The sequence below is a fragment of the Pelobates fuscus genome, chromosome 3 (assembly GCF_036172605.1).
Source record: "Pelobates fuscus isolate aPelFus1 chromosome 3, aPelFus1.pri, whole genome shotgun sequence".
Lineage (NCBI taxonomy): Eukaryota > Metazoa > Chordata > Amphibia > Anura > Pelobatidae > Pelobates > Pelobates fuscus.
Window position 1 is genome coordinate 142,431,410 of NC_086319.1, and position 20,031 is coordinate 142,451,440.

The following is a 20,031-nucleotide window of genomic DNA, read 5'->3' on the forward strand; positions in this document are numbered from 1 at the left end:
CCAGTCTAAAATATGTGTTCAGACCAAAGTGTTAACAGCTCAATAGGAGGTACATTCCTGTTTGCTATAGCACTATGATACCCAGTCTGGTATTCGCTTTACTCCGGTCACGTGGTGCGGCTTCCAGTCACGTGACACCGGGGGGGGGGCGTGGATAAGCAATTGCACATACGGCCATGTCATAAAAAAGAGGATAGTAAATCCTATCACTCCAAGTTCGTATTATTAGTCCATTTCACATAAAAGTTTGAGAGAAAAAGAGTTATATTATTTTACTATGTGATAGTTCACATACCTCCTTTTTATGTTCTTTATATTATTTGATATAAATATTTTTTTTCTCACTTGTGTTTTTATTAATTTTCAGAAATAAATCAGGGGTACAGAAAGAAAAAAAAGAGGAGGGGGATACAAAGCGGAAAAAACAATTTATGAATACAATCCAATATTTTGTAGGTAGTTGTGACAGTAAACAAAGATGCTTCTTCTGTAATCAACCGTTACACATACAATGTTTCTGAACCCTTGGTGGAGACAGAGCTGTTAGAGTCTACCTGGTTGGATAATGTATTACCCAAATTACTATAATCCGTTACTGTACACCACTATATCTACTTTCGTCTCAGTCGGGTGTTCATTGTATCTGCTTGTCGGATTGTCATGGGTGAGGGGGGTCTGAAGGGGGAGAGGGAACCCCCAGACTAGGAGCTGTGGGACTTTATTGTCCATACCACCTAGATGTAGTAGGAGAGAGAAATGTTCTACAACGTGGCCTTGTCGTAGGCAGTCTATTTGGTTTTGTCTAGTTTCAAGTCCCAGCCTATTCCTTTGTGGGTTTGGCTACTGGGGTCCAATAAACTTATCGGGGGGTGGGGCTAACCAGGAATAGTAACAAAATGTCCAAAAGTAGATAAATGTCTACGACGATGACCGGGGTCAGAAGAAGCTGGATGGACAGAAAGGCCTGAAACAGGATTCCTGGACACAGCTTGCCGCGGAAAACTCGTGGGTAGTGAAAAACCAAGATGGCGTCTGAGTAAACCCGGAAGTGGATCCTCATTCAACGCTGACCTCGAACGGTAAGGAGCAAGGTAAGGGGTGTGTCTTAAGTAGGCTAGGAGTGGATACCAAGCACCTCCCACAAATACAGGCCAAATTGCCTTAATACATATATATATATATATATATATAATCTAAGTATATATTCTATATATATATATATATATATAAAATCTAAGTATATATTATTTTATTTTAAACTTTTAACTTTTTACAGGCAGTAAGGGGACTCCCTGTCATTCCAGGCACTCCCCCTGCTGGCACTGTTATAGACGGCTATTCTGTCCATGTGATCGTGAGGTCATTGCAAAGACCTAGCGATCACATGGCCCAGGAGCACCGGATCAGCAGCAGGGTGCCGCCGTCCTTAAGGGGTTAATCTTACAGTATAGAATGAGGCATTTACCCTTAGGGTCTTTTTTGATGTGCACTAGTTCAAAGGTGAGAAATTTGTGTAAATCAGAGCTCAGGCAGGCCCCCTGCAGGCACTGTACAAGACGGCTATTCCTGCCATGTGATCGCGAGGACCCCGTGACCACCAGGCCTGAGAGAATACCAGCGATCATGTAAGTGGGGATTTACTAATGGACGTACCAGGTACATTCACGGTTGTTAACGGACAGTTTTTGTACCTGCAACATCCATGGTCGGGAAGGGGTTAAATATGCAAAGGGTTTTAGGAAGAGCGCAGGTAACTTTTTTTCTTTTGTTTTTACTGTATGTATTGGGGCTAATGTGTACTATGGTTGTTGCTGCCACCCATGAGTAGTGGGAGCAGAACTTGTTTTTTTTGTATTTATATTCACTTTTGTATCTCACATCTCATGTGTTACTTATTAAGGATTAATAAGCATGTAGGGGTGTATATAAAAAAAGCCCAAATTCTGTCTCATTAGAGATGTCTTTGCCAGAAGCTCAAGGAAGCAAGGTGAAAGGTTAGTTTAGGACCCACCTAAGAGGTTTGCCTTGACATGGCAGGTGGGCTAAACTTTTTTGTGCTAAAAAACCCCAACTCGGCTTATACTCGAGTCAGAGTCTGTATTATGGCAATTTGCATTGCCATAATACAGACTGGGGGGAGAGGGGTGCTGGCAGAGCTGTACTTACCTTTCCTGCAGCTCCTGTCAGCTCTCTCCTCCTCTGCGCCGTCCGTTCAGCACCTCGGTCAGCTCCCAGTGTAAGTCTCGCGAGAGCCGCGGCTCTCGCGAGACTTACACTGGGAGCTGACAGAGGGAGCTGCACAGACCGCGCGGAGGAGGAGAGAGCTGACAGGAGCTGCAGGAAAGGTAAGTACAGCTCTGCCAGCCCCCCTCTTCCCCCCACTGAACTACCAATGACACTGGACCACCAGGGAAGGAGCCCCCCTCCCTGCTATGTATCAAGCAGGGAGGGGGGACGAAAAAAAAATAGAATAAAAAAAAAATATTATTAATAATTAAATAATAAATAATAATGCAAAAAAAAATAATATAAAAAAATAATAATAATAATAATTAATAATATATTAAATGCCCACCCCCACCAACACATACACAAACACACACTGCATCACACACACTCACACTTCATTCATATACACACACTGCACTCACACACACTGCACTCATACACACACTGCACTCATACACACACTGCACTCATACACACACTGCACTCATACACACACTGCATTCATACACACACTGCATCACACACTCACACTTCATTCATACACACACACACACTGCACTCACACACACTGCACTCACACACACTGCACTCACACACACTGCACTCACACACACTGCACTCATACACACTGCACTCATACACACTGCACTCATACACACACACACACTGCACTCATACACACACTGGAAATAAATATTCAATGAATATATACGCACACACACTGCACTCATACACGCACTGCACTCATACACTGCACTGCACTCATACGCACACTCTGCATTCATTATATACACACACTGTAAATAAATATTCAATTAATATAATTTTTTTAGGATCTAATTTTATTTAGAAATTTACCAGTAGCTGCTGCATTTCCCACCCTAGTCTTATACTCGAGTCAATAAGTTTTCCCAGTTTTTTGGGGTAAAATTAGGGGCCTCGGCTTATATTCGGGTCGGCTTATACTCGAGTATATACGGTAAATACTATAACATTAAGAACACATGTTTGTATTCAACACTGTAGTTGTAATGTAATGTAATGTTGTTCATTTAAACATCTTTGTAGCTGTTGACTCATGTTGCATGTTGTTACCTAGTATAATGTCTGCAATTATTACCAAGCTCTTATATATGTTTAATGATAAAATTAACTCAAGGCCAAATAGAATATACAATTTATGTTTATTCCTCATACCTGAAATAATTATTATCCACATTTAGTCTCATTTGCCATATGTCGTTACAGTTTCTTGATTTATTTGAATCACTTTGGAGAAATGTAAAATGTTCCTCGTAAAATATTACCCTAGCAGTAAATATATTGGTTTGTACATAGAACCATATAATAATGTGATTTGGAAAAATGAAAACATAAAGTAATAGTAATACAGGATCTTAAAAGCAATTTTATATTTTCAATTTTTCAAGAAAAAAAAAAGATTAACTACTTTTAGCCCTGTTACTGGATGTAATAAAAAAAAAAAAAAAAAAAATATATATATATATATATATGTTTGATTTCTTTTTACAACAGAACGAGTAACAGAAGTGAACACGGACATCTTTGTCACAAGTTTTGGGCCAGTTTCTGATCATGATATGGTGAGTGCTTTTTCCAGGGAAAGGGAGTTCAACAATGGTTACACAAAAATGTTTTGTTTTTTTCCTCAATTGGTTGATGGTTCATGATATGACTAACCTTAACCCCTTCAGGACCGGCCTGTTTTTGCGATGTTTGTACGTTAAGGACCAGAGCAGTTTTAACACTTTTGTGGTGTTTGTGTTTAGCTGTAATTTTCCGCTCTCTCATTTACGGTTCCCATACAAGTTATATATTGTTTTTTTCACGACAAGAAGGGCTTTCTTTACATACCAGTATTTATATTATGTCATATATTGTATTTAAAAAAAAATAATAAAATATGGTGAAAAAAACAAAACAAAACATGTTTTTGGACTTTTACTTGAAAAATCTTTTACTTATCTACAAAAGCTAATGAAAAAAACTGCTAAATAGATTCAAAATTTTGTCCCGAGTTTAAAAACACCCAGTGTTTACATGCTTTATTGCTTTTTTTTGCAAGTTATAGGCCTATAAATACAAGTAGGAAATTGCTGTTTCAATATATATATAATTTAAATGTATCAATAGTGACATTGTTACACCGTTATCTGTCATAAATCCCCGAAACACACCTAACATGTACATATTTTTTAAAGTAGACAACCCAGGGTATTTAAAATGGGGTATGTCCAGTCTTTTTTAGTAGCCACCTAGTTACAAACACTGGCCAAAGTTAGCATTTATATTTGTTTGTGTGTTAAAAATGCAAAAAACGCTAACTTTGGCCGGTGTTTGTGACTAAGTGGCTACTAAAAAAGGCTGAACATACCCCATTTGCAATACCTTGGGTTGTCTTCTTTTGCAAATGGTATGCCATCATGGGGCTAATTCTCATTCCTTGGCTACCATACGCTCTCAAAGGCAACCTAACCAATCTGACAAATTTCAATAAAAAAAAAAAAAGTAAAATCAAGCCTTATATTTGACCCTGTAACTTTCACAAACACTATAAAACCTCTACATGTGGGGTACTGTTATACTCAGGAGACTTCGCTGAACACAAATATTAGTGTATCAGAACAGTAAAATATATCACAGCAATAATATCCTCAGTGAAAGAGCTGTTTGTGTGTGAAAAATGCAAAAAACTTCACTTTCACTGACAATATCATCGCTGTGATATGTTTTACTGTTTTGAAACACTAATATTTGTGTTCAGCGAAGTCTCCCGAGTAAAACAGTACCCCCATGTACAGGATTTAGGGTGTCATAGAAAGTTACAGGGTTAAACACAGTGCTAGCAAATTAAATTATCTGGACTTTTGGCCTGGGTTGGCAGGCAGGTCCCTCAAATTGCAATCATTAAAATTACTTAATTAGGTAAAAATATTACATAAATATGCACGTAGAATTTTAATATATATACATATTTATATATTTGACGTCTACGTGTATATTTATGAAATTATTAATGTAATTTTGTATGTGGACATATGTATATTTCGTATTATTTTTATTTATTTATTTATACATAGATATATATATCATTACATTCTAAGTGTATTTTGATATAAATATATATATATCAATATCAAAATACTGTTAGAATAAAATTGAATATATATATATAATTTTTTTTTAATTATTAAAAATTATTTTTATTTTTTGTTATTTATTTTTATTAACATATTATTTGTATTTTATAATAATCTATATATACCATATATATAGTAATTATATATATTGTATATATTCGTGTGTAATTTAAATATAAGTGTATTTTTATATTAATATACGTATATATAAATATAAAAATACACTTAGTGTGACATTATATATATATTATATATATACATATATTATATATAGGTATATATAGATATAATACATGTATATATATCATATATATATATACACATATTATTTTTTTTTTCACTGATTTCTTTTTTTTTGCACTTTATTTTTTTGATTTTTTACTTGCAGGGAGAAACGGTCCCACGGTCCCACGGCGGCGATCAGCTCTCCTCCCGGTCCAGGGGGACTGCCTGTCAGCACAGACAGTCCCCCTGCAGGCAGATACAAAGACCCCTATTGTGGTCATGTGATCGAGTGATCACATGGCCGTGGGGTCCTGATCTGCCGAGGGGGGACTGCCCGGGCAGACAGGCAGTCCCCCTGGACCGGGAGGAGAGCTGATCGCCGCCGTGGGACCGACGGCGATCAGGTAAGTTGCCCAAAACCGTTAGGACGGTTCAGGACCGTCAGCGGTCCAAACGCACGTTTTGCCGCTGACGGTCCTGAACCGTCAGCGGTCCTTAAGGGGTTAATCTTCAGTATCTGTGTTTACATTTATTTAATTTTGGTTGTTTATCATATGACTAGCTTAAATCTTTGCTATGTTAATATAAACAGTTACATATCTTGGAACAGTAATTAAATACACATATACACATTTACTGGAAAGGGATAAAAGAAAATTGTCCAAAGTTGAAAGTTTCTCTATGCTAGTGTGAAAAATATAATTGTGTGCATTTTTAATTGAAAGATGCATCAGAAGCCATTTCTAATTCAAAAGGATACTAACATGTATGACATGTGTAGCCAAAATTTCTCAGTATCACTGTTTATAATATTGCATCAAGGATACCCTTTCCTAGGTTTTATTTAGTATTGCCTCTACAGGGAAATAACTCATAAAATTACTTAAAGGATCCTATAGTGCCAGGAAAACAAACCCATTTTCCTGGCACTATAAGCTCTTGGAGTGCCCACCTCCCCCGGGCTCCCCTCCATCGGCGCTGAGGGGGTTTAAACCCCTTCAGCCACTTACCTTAATCCAGCACCGGGCTACCTCGGCGCTGGTGACCTCACCTCCCCTGTCGACATCAGCTCCCGAGTGGAGCCGAATGCGCATGCTCGGCCAGAGGTGTGCACACATTCAAAACCACCCATAGGTAAGCATTACTCACAGCTTTCCTATGGAGAGGGTGACGGCCACTAGAGGCTGGATTAACCCTGCAGTGTAAACTATGTTTTCAGCTGCAGTGTTAAAACTAGGGAGACCTGGCACCCAGACCACTTGATTGAGCTGAAGTGGTCTGGGTGCCTATAATGGTCCTTTAAGAATTACGATTGAAATTTAATTTGCTAGGGTCCCTGGTGTTTATACTATCTACATCAGTGGTAGTCAGCCGGCTCACTAGTGGGGGATCCAAACTTTCATGGTGGTCGGTTATACGTTTTATCCATGACCATCAGTTTTCCGGCACAACAATGTGCTCCGCGCAGGCACACATCTGATCTGGACAGACAGGGGCGTGAAGATGAACATGTTGAAAGAGGTGGGGAGAGAGGTACTGTCCTCCCCCCCGGCCCCCACCCCTGAGTGGTGGGTGGGGGCCCTAAAAATAACAAGAAGGGGGGGGCCTACTGGCCCCCACACCTGAGCAGTGGGTGGGGGCCCTAAAAATAACAATAGGGGGAACCTATTGTCCCCCCCCCCGGCTCCCACCCCTGAGCGGTGGGTGGGGGCCCTAAATACAAAGGGGGGGGACCCTAGTCACCCCTCCCCCAAATTTTTTTTATCCCCCTACCCCCCTCACCCTAAAGTTCAATTTTCCCACGCTGTGTAAAATGACACAGAGCACTGTGATTGGATGGATTTCAAGCCATCCAATCACAGTGCTCTGTGTCATTTTACACAGTGTGGGAAAGTTCTTTGGAATTTTCCCACGCTGTGTGAAATGACAAAGAGCACTCTGATTGGCTTACACCAGCCAATCAGAGTGTTCTTAGCCTTATTGCAGGGCGTGGCAAGGCTTTAAAAGCCTTCCCCCGCCCTGCAGAGCTCAGTCTGCGCGGAGCCCTCCATGGGTGAAGATGGATTTTTTTTTGCTCTCGTTTTTTTTTTTTTTTTATTGCGTCGGTTATTATGTTTTTTTATTTGCCCTTTTTTGGGGCTGAAAAAAGAAGATTTTAGGTAGGGTACGGGGGTAGGTAGGGGGAAATTATTTTTTTTTTTGGGGGGGGGTGACTAGGGTCCCCCCCTTTGTATTTAGGGCCCCCACCCACCGCTCATGGGTGGGGGCCGGGGGGGGGCAGTAGGTCCCCCCCTTATTGTTAATGTTAGGGCCCCCACCCACCGCTCGGGGTGGGGGCCGGGGGGGGACAGTAGGTCCCCCCTTATTATTAATTTTAGGGCCCCCACCCACCGCTCAGGGGTTGGGGCCGGGGGGGGACAGTAGGTCCCCCCCTTATTGTTAATTTTAGGGCCCCCACCCACCGCTCAGGAGTGGGGGCCGGGGGGGACAGTAGGTCCCCCCTTATTGTTAATTTTAGGGCCCCCACCCGCCACACAGGGGTGGGGGCTGGAGAGGGGGAGGACAGTAGGTCCCCCCCTCATTATCTTTATGGCCCCCACCCACCGCCCATGGGTGGGGGCTGGGGGGGGAGGACAGTAGGTTTCCCTCCATTACCATTATGGCCCCCACCCGCCGCCCAGGGGTGGGGGCCGGAGAGGGGGAGGACAGTAGGTCCCCCCCCTCATTATCTTTATGGCCCCCACCCGCCACCCAGGGGTGGGGGCCGGGGGGAAGGAGAGTAGATCTCCTCCCCCCCGTCCTTCAACCACTATTGTGGCCAGAAAGAGTCCCTGTGGGTTTTAAAATAGGCCTGCCTATTGAAGTCTATGGCGGTTCGCCCGGTTCACAAACATTTGCGGAAGTTCGCCTTCGCGGTTCGCGAACCGAAAATTTTATGTTCGCGACATCACTAGTGTATAGTGAATGCAGTGTGTTCATATAATGTAGTGTGTGTGTGTTCGTGTAGTGTGTGTATATAATGCAGTGTGTGTGTGTTTCTGTAGGTATGTAATTTGTGGGGAGGGGGCATTTTTTTTTTTTTTTATATTTAATTATTATTTTTTTAGTCCCCCCCCCTGCTTCTTACTTAGCCTGGGAGGGGGGGATATGGCATTCCCTGGTTGTCCAGTGGCATGGAAAGTGCAGAGGGGGCCAGCAGCAAGCACTTACTTACCTTCCCAGCAGCTCCCTTCATCTCCCTGTGTAAATATCGCGGGACTCACGAGATTTCACAGGGGAGTGAAGGGAGCTGCTGGGAAGGTAAGTAAGTGCTTGCTGCCGGCCCACCAGGACCGTCGGGCTTGTAATGGGCCCGGCGGTCCTGGTATGTATTATCGGCAATATCAGTATCTCTATTGGTTGATACCGATATTGCCGAAAATACAGAATATCTCCCGATTATATTGGCCAGACCGATAATTGGTTGATTCCTACTCTTTATCCCCTCCTGTGCCCTCTGTTTTTTTTGGTTTTTTTTCAGTGTTTCCTTTTTTTTATTTATTATTATTATTTTTTTCAATATGCATGAATAGATAACAACTGTTTCTCATCCGTGTGGTCATAGTCAACTGTGAGTTACAAACAGTGTGTCAATGTTGAGAAATGGATTTCCAGAATGAACGAATTATAAGTAAACAATATACAAACAGTATATACGGTATTACACTTTCAATCAAGTTACAATGGCACAGTCAAATAGATATTTCTATCAGGTATAGTACAAAACAGTTCAATTGGACGTTATGCCCTATGTATGTTTTTTTTTTTTTCCAATATACTTTTTATTTGGATTTGAAGCAAAAGTACATAAACAAGTTATGATACATTTCAAGAACAATACATGGATGGTAACATAACATCCTCTGGGTAATCATGTGAAACATTAGGGTCAGGGTATAGGGGGGGTTCGGTTTACCAAGGTAGTATAAAGCAGTGAACATTCTCACAAAGAAGGTTTATATACATAGAGCTATCTTAACATTGGTCTTAGGTCTATATACAGGCCCGGAAGTTCAATTTTTTGAGTATTGACTATGCTCCTTCCCAGCCAGCTGCTGGTTGTACATTTTTACCCACGGGGACCAAGTGGTGTTGAACATTTGTGCAGAATTGGTATTAGGTGTAGACATTTTTTCGTGAATGTAGAATTGCTGTATTTTGTCCCACAACTGGGTTTTGGTAGGGCACTTTGCTGACTTCCAGTGTAAGGCTATTAGGTTGCGGGCAGCCAGGATTATGATGGCACTTTGTTGTCTGTGCGAATATGTGTATATTTGGGGGAATCTCAGCAACAGGTACGTTTCAGGGGTGTTTTGTGCGTCAGGGAGCTTGAGGGCGTGTAGTGTATTGCGCACTTCATTCCATAAGGGTTTGATTTTGGGGCACGTCCACCAGATGTGTAGTAATGTACCGACTGCTTCCCAACATCTCCAGCAAAGCGGGGGGGTGGTCGGGTAAATTTTGTGGAGTTTGTGGGGGCTTAAATACCACCTATATAGTAGTTTTTTATGTGCTTCTATATGCGAGTAGCATTTTGTCCATTTAGATAAATCATTCAGTGCTTGTATCCATTCCTCATCTGTGAGAGCAATGGCACAGTCTTTTTCCCATAGTGTTTTACAGTGTGGTGTGTTGTTGGGTTTCGCGTTCCCCCACGCTGTGTAGCACAAGGATATAGTTTTTGGTTTTGTTGGGTGCTTCCAACATCGGTCTAGTATTGCCATTGCTGGTGGTGTGATGCTGTCGGGGTTTGTGTGTCTGTTATGTACATGCGCTGAGATGAGCCCTTTAATTTGTAAGTACGTGAAAATAGCGTTGTTGGGTAGATCCCATTTCTGTTGCATTTCTGGAAATGGTATCACCCCTCGGGGATGGAGTAATTGGTATATGTGCGTTATTCCTACCCGCTCCCAGCTCTTGAGGCGTATGTCTGGTGAAATGGATCTGAAGGCCATCAGAGGGGCCCTATCCTGGAATGAGTGTTTTCTCCCTATAGTCTTATAGTCCCTATAAGTATGCTGTCCAGAACTGGATAGTGAGTTTCGTGGTGGGTAGGAGGTGTGGCTGCGCTGTCCTAAAGGTGTTTGGTGTCCAGAGGTATGCCAGTGCCTGGTTGTCCTTGAATTGGGCTTTTCCATGTCCACCCACTGTGTGGTGCCCTCCTCGGTGTGCAATATTATCCCTGTGGCCAATGCAGAGGCTTTGTAGTAGAGGCCTATATTGGGCAACCCCACACCACCTTGTTTCGTGTGTCTATATAGAATCGATCTGGCTATACGTGTTTTTTTGTTACCCCAAATGAAAGCATTACAGATAGCCTGGAGTGTTTTTAGAAGTGTTTGTGGGATGCAAATGGGGAGCATTCTGAAAATGTAAAGCAGTTTAGGTAGAATCATCATTTTGAATGCATTTACTCTGCCCAGCCAAGAAATATGTGTCTGCGACCATTTGTGTGTGTCTTTTTTGCACTGTTGTGGCAGAGTGAGGTAATTTAGTTTCTGCACTTCGGCTATGGAAGGTGCAATCTTAACACCTAGGTAAGTGAGTGCAGATGACCTCCAATCGAACACATATTGCTCCTTCAGGGAGGATGTAATGTGAGGGGGGAGTTTTATGGGTAGTGCTTGGGTTTTGTCCTGGTTTAGGCGATAGTGTGATACATCTCCAAACTCCCGTAGGGCCTCCATCAGGTGTGGTAGTGAAGAATGCGGGTCCCCTAGTGTTAATAGAATATAATCTGCGAACAATGCTAGTTTGTATTCGCGTCCTAAGATAGTCATGCCTTATATGTTGGGATTGTTCCTTATTTTTTGTGCAAAGGGTTCGAGAGATAGAATGTAGAGTAAGGGGGGGCGTGGCCGGCAGCCGAGCTTAATGGACGCACACTAATCCTCCTGCTCTCGATTCAATTGCAATCCACTGCAATCGGAGAAAACAAAAGAATATGGGTAATCCCAAAAAGAACCTTAATGCTCAGGGTCATTCAGGGAAGACCCCGAATGCGAAATCTGGCTCTCTAACCAGATATTTCAAAGAAAATTTAGAGCGATCGACGGAGGCCGCGGCTGCGGCCTCGAGTACTATGGAAACGGATCTCAAATCGGACCTTCAATCACGCAGCCCCAGCTATTCAGACAGCTCTCATCATGCCGACAACCAAGATGATATTGATTTAAAACAAGTGGTGAAAAACTTACCATCTAAAGCCGATATCCAACTTATGATAAATAACATGGAACGTTCCTTCCAATCCAAAATGGAGGTGATGGGCACAGACATTCAACAGTTACACTTAAGGGTAACGGACCTGGAAGAAGAAAAAGATTTACTACAAGCGCAAATCACAAACATTGCGACAACCTTAAATTCACAAATATTAAATTGGTCTTCTACACAACGCCATATTGATGACCTGGATAATAGGAGTCGCAGAAATAATCTCAGAATTAGAGGTATGCCGGAATCACAAGGGGAAAACGTCTCAGAACTTCTCACAGAACTCTTCAATCTAATACTGGGTGAGTCTGCTGGAAACCCCATACTCTTAGACAGAGCCCATAGATCACTCCGTCCCAGAAACCTATCACAAGATGCCCCAAGAGATATTAAATGTAGGCTACATTACTTTAATGTGAAGGAATGCATAATAAAAGCCCTGAGAGACACAAAACCAACCTCTACTGTTCCACGGAAATCCAATCCAAATTTACCCTGATTTATCTTGGTATACTCTCCAAGCGAGGAGAGCACTTAAACCTGTCACGGAGCTACTACAAAAAAGAAGTATAAGATACCGCTGGGGATTCCCTTTTGCACTGATAGTCTCATTGAAAGGTACTATCTATTCTATTTCGACATATATGGATGTATTACCATTCCTCCAAGCGCTCGATCTTCCAAATACGACAGTCATGGATTGGAACAATCCCCCGCCAAGCCAAGACTCCATACTACCGACATCACAGAGACAAAGGTGGAATACGCCAGCGAGGAAAAGACGCACAGACCGGAGATTCCAGTCCCCTAACCAGAGATCAAGTAAACCTCCAGCTGAAGGCACTCCACAACGGCAAAGCCTACAGGATAATCATCCAACCTAATCAGAGAAAGACTTACACGAGATTTTTTCATCCATCTGATTGAGTGAGGTCTGTTCACAATCAACTTTCATAAGAGACATTATATTATTAGACTCTCACCTAATACTATAATTGTTGAGCTGTGTTGAAGCTCCAATTATATCACCGCTCAGGTCGTATATTTACACATTACTGTTTTACTGTTTATTTTTGTGCCATTTCTGCAAATCTTTAGTGATGTTAGCTAGCAGAGGAGGGAAGTTTAATGTATAAATCAATTCCAATTTGTTTGGAATGTGCACACCTAGATATTTAATCGACCCTGAGGCCCAGTTGAATTTGAATTTGGACTGTAGTAACATATTGGTGTTTCCCGTTGTGTGAATTGGTAGAATGTCACATTTTGTTAGGTTCGCCTGGAAGTTGGATATTCTGCCATATGCTTCCATCTCCAACATTAAGTGAGGTAAAGTTGAGAGTGGATTAGTGATCGTGAATAAAAGGTCATCTGCAAAAGCAGTGACCTTGTATTCCTGTTTATCAATCTTAAAGCCCTGAATATGTTTGTTGTCTCTGACTCCCTGAAGGAACGGTTCTAAGATTAATATGAATAGGATAGGGGAAAGAGGACACCCCTGTCTCGTCCCATTAGTGATGGTTACTGGTTGGGATAACTGGCCATTGACCCTCAGTCTGGCTGTCGGTGCAGAATATATAGAGTTTAGCCATTCTTGCCAGCGTGGTCCAAAACCTAACTGTTGAATTGTGTGATGTAGTAACGCCCAACTGACTCTATCAAATGCTTTCTCCGCATCGATAGCTAGGAGAGTGCTTTCTATTTTGCGCGATTGGGCCCAATGTACAAGATTAATAATTTTAGTTGTGTTGTGTTTTGCTTCTCTGCACGGAACGAAACCGGCTTGGTCTTGGTGGATAAGGCCGGGTAGTAGAGGTTTCAATCTATTGGCCATTATTTTGGTGAGTATTTTGATGTCTGCATTTATCAAAGAAATAGGTCGATAGCTGCCACATGCCTTATGATCTTTACCTGGTTTCGGTATTAAAGTGATGGTTGCCTCTAGTGCAGACTTGGGGATGATAGATGACAAGTTTTGGGCGTTAAAAGCAGTAGTGAAGGGTTGTGCTAGGATTTGAGACAGTAATTTATAGTATTTCCCAGTGAAGCCGTCTGGGCCTGGGCTTTTACCAATGGGGATAGTTTTAACTACCTGAAGGAATTCGTCGATGGAGATGGGTTCGTCAAGAAATGCTTTATCTATGGGTGGTAAAGTATGTTTAATCCTGGGTGTTAGGAAATCTAATATATCTTGTGAGGTGGGTTGGGAGGTTTTCAAGTTGTATAAATTAGTATAAAATTTATGGAAAGCTTTGAGTATGTCTGGCATGTGGCTGGTAGGGTCGCCATTCTCCATATTAATTTCGGAGACAAAGCTGGATTGTCTTTCTGCCTGAAGTGCCTGAGCAAGGAATCTCCCCGCTTTGCCTCCCTGTGTGTAGTAAGATCCCTTGGTGAGTGAGAGCTTACGTTTTGCGTTTAATGTAAGGATCGATGTGAGTTCAGACCTTTTAGAGAGCAGAAGATTGTAATTTTCTAGGGAAGAGGCGCCCCGGTGTTGGCTTTCCAGATTTTTAATATCTTGTGTGAGTTTGGTAATTGTTTGTTCCCTCTTACGTTTTAGTTTTGATGCTATTCTAATTAATTCTCCTCTAAGTACAGCTTTATGTGCTTCCCATGTCATGATTGGCGTCGTGTCTGGGTTGGTATTTTCTTTAAAGTAATTCGTGACTGTTTCTTTTATTTGAGAAACAGCTTCCTCATTGTTCAGTATCATGTCATTAAGTTTCCATTGAGGAGCCGACTTAGGGATTGAAGGTATGGTCAGCTTGAGTGTAAGTGGCGCATGGTCTGACCACGTGATCGGGCCATAAGAGGCTGATGTAATCAGGGGCAGGTGTCTATGATGGAGAAAAATTGTGTCTATTCGTGTGTAAGTGCCAGTGGGAGGTGAGAAGAAGGAGTAGTCTTTTGTTTTAGGATTGACTGCTCTCCAGCTATCAAATAGTTGAGCTTCATAAAGGATATTTTTCATATGTAGTCTCGTTTGCGTCATATAGCCCTGCGATGAGGAAGTAGTGTCAAGGATTTCATCTAGGGATATGTTGATGTCTCCCCCCATGATAAGTATTCCTTCATAAAAGGAGGATAATTTGTGTAATATTTTATTGAGGGAGTGTGATTGTTTTTTGTTTGGTAGGTAGATATTTGCCAATGTGATTTGAGTGTTTCCTAATTTGCCCTTCACAAATATATATCTACCAGCATCGTCTAGTAATTGATCCTGAAAAATGAATTGTGTCTGACGGCTGACCAGGATGGCCACACCCCTCGCTTTAGCCTCAGTGTAGTTGCTAAAGTAACCTCTTGGATAGTCCCTATTCTGAAGTCTGGGAGGAGCATCTTTACGAAAATGTGTTTCTTGTATATAAACAAAGTTTGCCCTATGTTTGTGGAAATCTGTTAGAGCTATGGACCGTTTCTCAGGAGTATTTAGTCCCCTAGCGTTTTGTGTGACAATAATTATATTGGACATTGCTATGGTGTGGTTGTTAATATTGTGCTTGGATTGTGTTCAATGCTAGTGTATTTTGGAGATTCAAATGGGTGTTATTGGTGCGATAACCTCCCAAGCCTTCCTGATTTTTTAAGGAAGTTTGGTGTATGGATGGGGTGAGGTGGTGATACTGGTTACCTTGCAGATAGGATGTTCTGTAGGAGACCAGAGATTCCTCCCGGTCGGCCCCGGGCAACTGGCTGCGCAGTAGATTTAGTGTTCACAGTCGATGATATGTCTCAGTCACAGAAGCACAGGTGTGCGGTATAAGCTGTCCGTGGAGTAATTTGTCAGGCACTAAGCGAGCACCACTGTATATATATTACAACAACGATAAGAAAAGAGAAGTTAATACATAGAAAAATAACACGTATAAAATGTATCACTAACAATAGCAATAACAACAAAGCCCTTCAGTATATTTAGATTGACCTCTCGATATTATGAATACAAAGGTTATTTCACAGGTAAGTCGTAGTTTCAAACGTAGATGTGAATATATTGTATCTGAAAAGTATTTCTCTCTGTGTTGTGAACGCTCTATCTCATAAAGAGTTGTCTGTACTGTGTAGTAATACTATGAAAGATTAGATGGAGATTAAACCCAACAATGTGGGTAGTCTGTTTTCCCTTAAGGGGAATAAAGTTCAGTCTCTTTATCAGAGAGAGAACCGTAGTTTATTTGGGGTTGTGTGCTACAGGTGTGTATCTAGGACCCGGGGCTTATCGATCCTATTTGCTTAAATAACCTTTAGGAGAGAAGGTCAGGGGACCTATATTAATAGAACAGGTAGTATAAACAGTGTGTGAGAAGATCTCAATTAACCAGTTAATGGGATCCTATTCCGCGTTGTGGGGTGATTCCAGTTACTCTTTATTTTTTTTTTATTTTTTTTTATTTTTTTTTATTTTTTTTTATTTTTTTTTTTTTTTAATTATTTAAAAAATTTTTTAATTTGTTTTGAAATTTTTATATATATATATATATTTTTTATTTTTTTTTTTTTTTTTTTTATGAAATAATGTTTACGTCCAATTGTCATCTAGCCGGTCTCAAAGTATGAGCCTTAATCCCTTATCTAATCAAAGTGTAAAGTACATAAATAGCTGAAGCTAAACCAGTTTAGTGTGGTTTCTCATCTATAGTTACTCTAGGGAGTCTCGTATGAATGACCCAGTTTTATTTCCACTATTAGATTAGGAAACCCTGGAGTCCCTGATTTGTTGTGCTACTAATGGACTTGCTTGGATTAAGGACTTATTACGGGTATATTAACAGTAAACATTAGACAATAAAACCTATAGATATATATAGAAAGCTGTACAAAATGTGTAGAACTTAGGAATTGTGAACACAGCGTATGTGTCCGGACTGTCTTTGGGTATACGACCTGATAGCGCAAGTCATTAATCTTCCAGCATAAAGGTGGTTGCTTCAAAGGCTCAACTACTTTGTCCGATCAGGTTTAGGTGAAAGTCTTGATGTCCAGTGCTTACATGCGTCTCAAAAAGCTACAAACGAGGCATGTGCAAGATAGATAGAGATTTGGGTTGTATGTGGCTGGTATCAGTGGATTTTAGATGAAAGAGAACCCCTATCGTCATCGTCCATTACATGTAGAGTAGACATAGAGGATTAATCGTTGGAGATTGGTCTCATGTGGTTTTGAGTGTTCAGCTGCCTTTCTCGTTGAAGCTGCGGTGAGATGAATCTGTTCGGTGGTTTCCTTGGTTTCGCTGGGGTGGTCCATTTCTGTCTTTGTGATATTTGAAGGTTTTCTTGGTTCGGTATTGGATAGTTCCAGTCCATTATAACTGTGTCTGGCAGGTCCATAGCTCTTAGAAATGGGGGGACGTCCATGATCGAGGCAATTTGGTGGATGTTACCTTTGTTATTTACAATCAGCGCAAAGGGGAAACCCCAACGATATCTAATGCTCCTATTGCGTAGCAGTTCCGTGATTGGTTTAAGTGCCCGTCTGGCCTGTAAGGTGTACCAGGAAAGATCCGGATAGATCTGTATTGGATTTCCATGAAATAAAAGTGGTTGTGTTGTGTCCCTCAATGATCTCAGAATTGAATCTTTAGTGTTAAAATAATGCAGCCTGCAAATGACATCTCTGGGGGAATCCTGGGATAGTCCCCTGGGGCGCAACGAACGATGGGCCCTATCTAGGAGCATTTGGCTTGCGTTGGAGTCTCCTAATATGAGGGTGAATAGCTCAGTTAATACCCCTGGTAAATCTTCATTTAGGGTTTCTGGGATCCCCCTTATGCGTAGATTATTTCTTCTCCCACGATTATCCAAATCATCAATATGTCTCTGGGTGGCTGACATGAAGTGTATGTGAGATTCCAGAGTTGAGGAAATATTAACTATTTGGGCCTGCATTACATCCTTTTCTTCTTCCAGGTCAGTGACTTTTAGGTTAATTTGTTGAATTTCTGAGCCCATCTCCGCCATTTTAGCATGAAGTGTGGTCTCTAATTTCCCAATTATATTCTGTATATCTGATTTAGATGGGAGATTCTGGATATCAGACTTAGATGGGAGATTTCTTAGCATATCTTTTATATCTAGATCCTCACTAATGTTTGGTGAGTTACTTGAACACTCCGACATGTGGGGGCTTTGTGGCTGTGATTCTATTACGGAATCAGTGTCCGCCATCTTGGGGAGCGCGGCCGCGGTCTCCGGCTCTCGATCGAGATTATCTTTAAAATATCGGGTGAGGGTGCCCGATTTAGCTGTGGGGGTCTTCCCTTGTTGCCCCTGTACCTGATTTTGTTTCCTGGGATTGCCCATGTCACTCACGTCTCTCCGATTACAGCGGATTGTGCCCGGGTCTGGAGGAGCTGAATCAGAACGCGTCCATCAGGCTTCCCGGTTAGCCACGCCCCCTTACTGTTTATTTTTATATATGCTTTAATGATAAGGGTTCTTAAGCATATTTCTTTCAACTCCAGAAAATATTTAATTCTAACTAACTCCCTTTCTCTGGCGAGTCAGGTGTATGCCCTGAATTATTATATATATCCCAAATCCAAGGTATAAACAATGCTTCTTTGAGTCTTAGAATTCATACATACTTACCGATAGTACTTAAGATTAGAAAATAATATACACTCTTCTCGAGCAGTGAGCTCATTGCTTCCACCTAACATATCAATATTTAAGAATTGCTCATAATTTAACACAAGAGAAATGTGACCTTGTTATTCCGATGAAACTCTCCGGTATTGATAAGTTTGTATAGGGTAACAGGGCAGACACTGCACTTGCCTCCAATTAGCACTTCTAGCCCAAAACCACTTTTTTAAATCTGAGACCTCTTATTTTAATTTAATATTTTAATTTAATGTTCTATTCACTTGACCGCGGTATACTTCACTAGAAATGTCCAGGTCTCTAACGGACCTTATTAGATCACTGGAGAGAAATTAATATATATTACTTTCTATTTCTCCAATAAGATATATTACACTATAGGATTGCAAACTGAATCTTTAGCCCAGACGCAAGTTCACGACCCCAATAATATTTAGGTTCTTTCTTCTGCGTCAAGTCAGAACCAGATTTCCCCTAGGGGAAAATTCCCGAAGTTTTTTCTTATTTAATTCACATATAGGAAATATATATATATATATATATATATATATATATATATATATATATATATATATATAATTAATAAACGACTTGTCACAGTAAGAATGTTGTGTACTTGCTCACGTGTCCTTGCGGACTCCAGTATGTAGGGCGGACCTCTAGGAGCCTTAAAACAAGGATACGTGAGCATATATATAACATAAAGAGAGGTTTTCTTAAACACAATGTGTCTTCCCATTTTTTCAATGTTCATGGAGGAGACCCTACTGGGCTTATTTTTTATGCCATCCAAAAAATTAACTGCCATTGGAGAGGAGGCCAAGTTGAGTCCACCTTGAATCGTAGTGAAATGAGATGGATTTTCAATTTGGAGACTCTATCTCCAAGTGGGCTCAACTTGGACTTCGAAATGGCAGCCCTTATTTAATTTGACCAAACCAAATTATCTAATTATGTCCAATTGTTTGAAGAAAGTTGTGCATTTAACTTCTCTTTATAAAGGTTTTTTCTCGAATATATTTGTAAGTTGAGTATCCAGTTTCTGACATTTGTCTTTATTACTAGTTTTCTCCTCTAAAATGCTTATCAAAAGGACTTTATGCCAGATTCCAAAATGGCTTCTTGCTTCCAAAAGGACTTTTTCTACTATTTGATTAAGTGAAGAATCTTCCGATCACATGACATGTCTGGACGAATCACGTTGACGCCATGACGTCAGGAAAACCGGAAGACACCCGATCGCCATCTTGGAATCCCGGATGAAGAAAAAAGTGCCGAAAAATTCGAAGAGAACTGGGGGCTCTCAAAGTATTTTTATACTATTAATGTAAATGTTTATATAGTTTATGATGCCCAGTTAGGGTTATAATGTTGGATAATAATGTTTTTAGTAGATTGTATGAATTTGTATCAATTTGACCTTCCCAATATGGCGGAGGCAAGTCGGAAAGACCATATATGGTCCTCCAACCAATCATGTGTTTAGGATTGTTTAATTAATTTATGTGTATAAAACAGAATGAAATGTAACTTATGGATTATGCACCTGAGGAAGA

General features: G+C 40.9%; 1 protein-coding gene across 1 annotated transcript in view; it reads left to right on the forward strand.

Annotated features, from left to right (window-relative positions):
* The window catches only part of GABRA1 (gamma-aminobutyric acid type A receptor subunit alpha1), a 708,344-nt gene that overhangs the window by 118,108 nt on the left and 570,205 nt on the right, over positions 1–20,031 (forward strand). Inside the window, exon 4 of the mRNA XM_063447498.1 lies at positions 3,766–3,833. Within this exon, the coding sequence (XP_063303568.1) occupies positions 3,766–3,833 (68 nt within the window). The remainder of the gene's footprint in view (positions 1–3,765; positions 3,834–20,031) is intronic.